General features: G+C 28.8%; 2 protein-coding genes across 2 annotated transcripts in view; both read right to left on the reverse strand.

The window, feature by feature from the left end:
• LOC111683915 (kinesin-like protein KIF21B) overlaps nucleotides 1-1468 on the reverse strand; it is a 368894-nt gene that overhangs the window by 364475 nt on the left and 2951 nt on the right. The gene's annotated exons all lie outside the window — the stretch shown is intronic.
• LOC124421431 lies at nucleotides 9-1462 on the reverse strand. The gene is made up of 4 exons (XM_046956605.1): nucleotides 1164-1462; nucleotides 906-1112; nucleotides 710-837; nucleotides 9-298 (listed from the first exon to the last, which is right to left on the reverse strand). The coding sequence occupies exons 1-4, from the start codon at nucleotides 1169-1171 to the stop codon at nucleotides 9-11; spliced, it is 633 nt and encodes a 210-aa protein (XP_046812561.1). The 5' UTR covers nucleotides 1172-1462.

Consider the following 1468-nt stretch of genomic DNA (forward strand, 5'->3'; position numbering starts at 1 on the left):
TTAAAATTTTACAGCATTCGTTTTAATATTTCAATTTTTTCGCGTTCTAGTTCCACCAAATCTTCTTGCAACTTAAGCATTTTGGCATCAATGTTTCTTCGTTCTTCCATATCTTCCTTCATTATAGCTTTGCTTTCTTGAAGCTCAATCAGAATTTCATTCTGCAAAGACCTTTTTTTGGCACTTCCACGCGATGTTGTTGGTGTTGGTTCCTTTGGGCAACTGTTCGTTTCAAAATCTTCAATAAATGTAACACAGTCATCGGCCTCATCCAATAATTCGATGTAGTGTGCATCCGCTAAATTCATAGATAGATAGGTAGATAGATAGATAGATAGATAGATAGATAGATAGATAGATAGATAGATAGATAGATAGATAGATAGATAGATAGATAGATAGATAGATAGATAGATAGATAGATAGATAGATAGATAGATAGATAGATAGATAGATAGATAGATAGATAGATAGATAGATAGATAGATAGATAGATAGATAGATAGATAGATAGATAGATAGATAGATAGATAGATAGATAGATAGATAGATAGATAGATAGATAGATAGATAAATAGATAGATAGATAGATAGATAGATAGATAGATAGATAGATAGATAGATAGATAGATAGATAGATAGATAGATAGATAGATAGATAGATAGATAGATAGATAGATAGATAGATAGATAGATAGATAGTACTTGCCTAAATTATCCTCCATAAGCTCTTCCACTTTGTTGCATTTATGGTGCCCGATTATGGAGTGCACCCTATTGTATAGAGGCCATGAAGACGGGCTTCCTCCCGAAGGCCCAATATGTTTTTTTTCCGCTCTAAAATATTTGAAATTTAGCTCCTTTAAAATTCAATACAATACCTATATATTATGTCTATTCTATACCTATATTTACCACTTAAATTATGTATTTTAATGCTAATTTCATTGGCAGTATAGCTGTGGCCAAAATCAATCATTTTTTTGCTCATTTCTTGAAAAACGTGAGAATTTTTTCGGTTTCCTCTTAAATGTTCAATATTCTCCTCCCATATTTGCAATAACAGATTTTCAGCCGTATCATTCCAAAGGGACCTTTTCTTATATGTTCTCCTAAAAAGAAAATCTTAAAATTATTTCTATTTTGTATAATTTTATACTTACTTTTCCATTTTATTAGCTTTTCTTTAAATTTTATTTATTTACTTAAAAAATTAATTTTCAATTTTATTATTTTTTTTTAATATAAACTGTCAATTTTTTCTGAACAGTTGTAAAAATGTTGTACAAGGTTGAAATAAAAGGGAGTTTCTTAACAAAAGTATGATAATTTCAAGTTAATTTCATTGAAATTAAGCAAAATAACTTAATTTCAAATGATAAAAATGTATGGGAAATTACTTAATTTCGAGTAGATTTCGATCGAAATCTCGAAATTACTTAATTTCGTTCGGTCTGAATGGGCTATT

This window comes from Lucilia cuprina, chromosome 2 (assembly GCF_022045245.1).
Source record: "Lucilia cuprina isolate Lc7/37 chromosome 2, ASM2204524v1, whole genome shotgun sequence".
Classification (NCBI taxonomy): domain Eukaryota; kingdom Metazoa; phylum Arthropoda; class Insecta; order Diptera; family Calliphoridae; genus Lucilia; species Lucilia cuprina.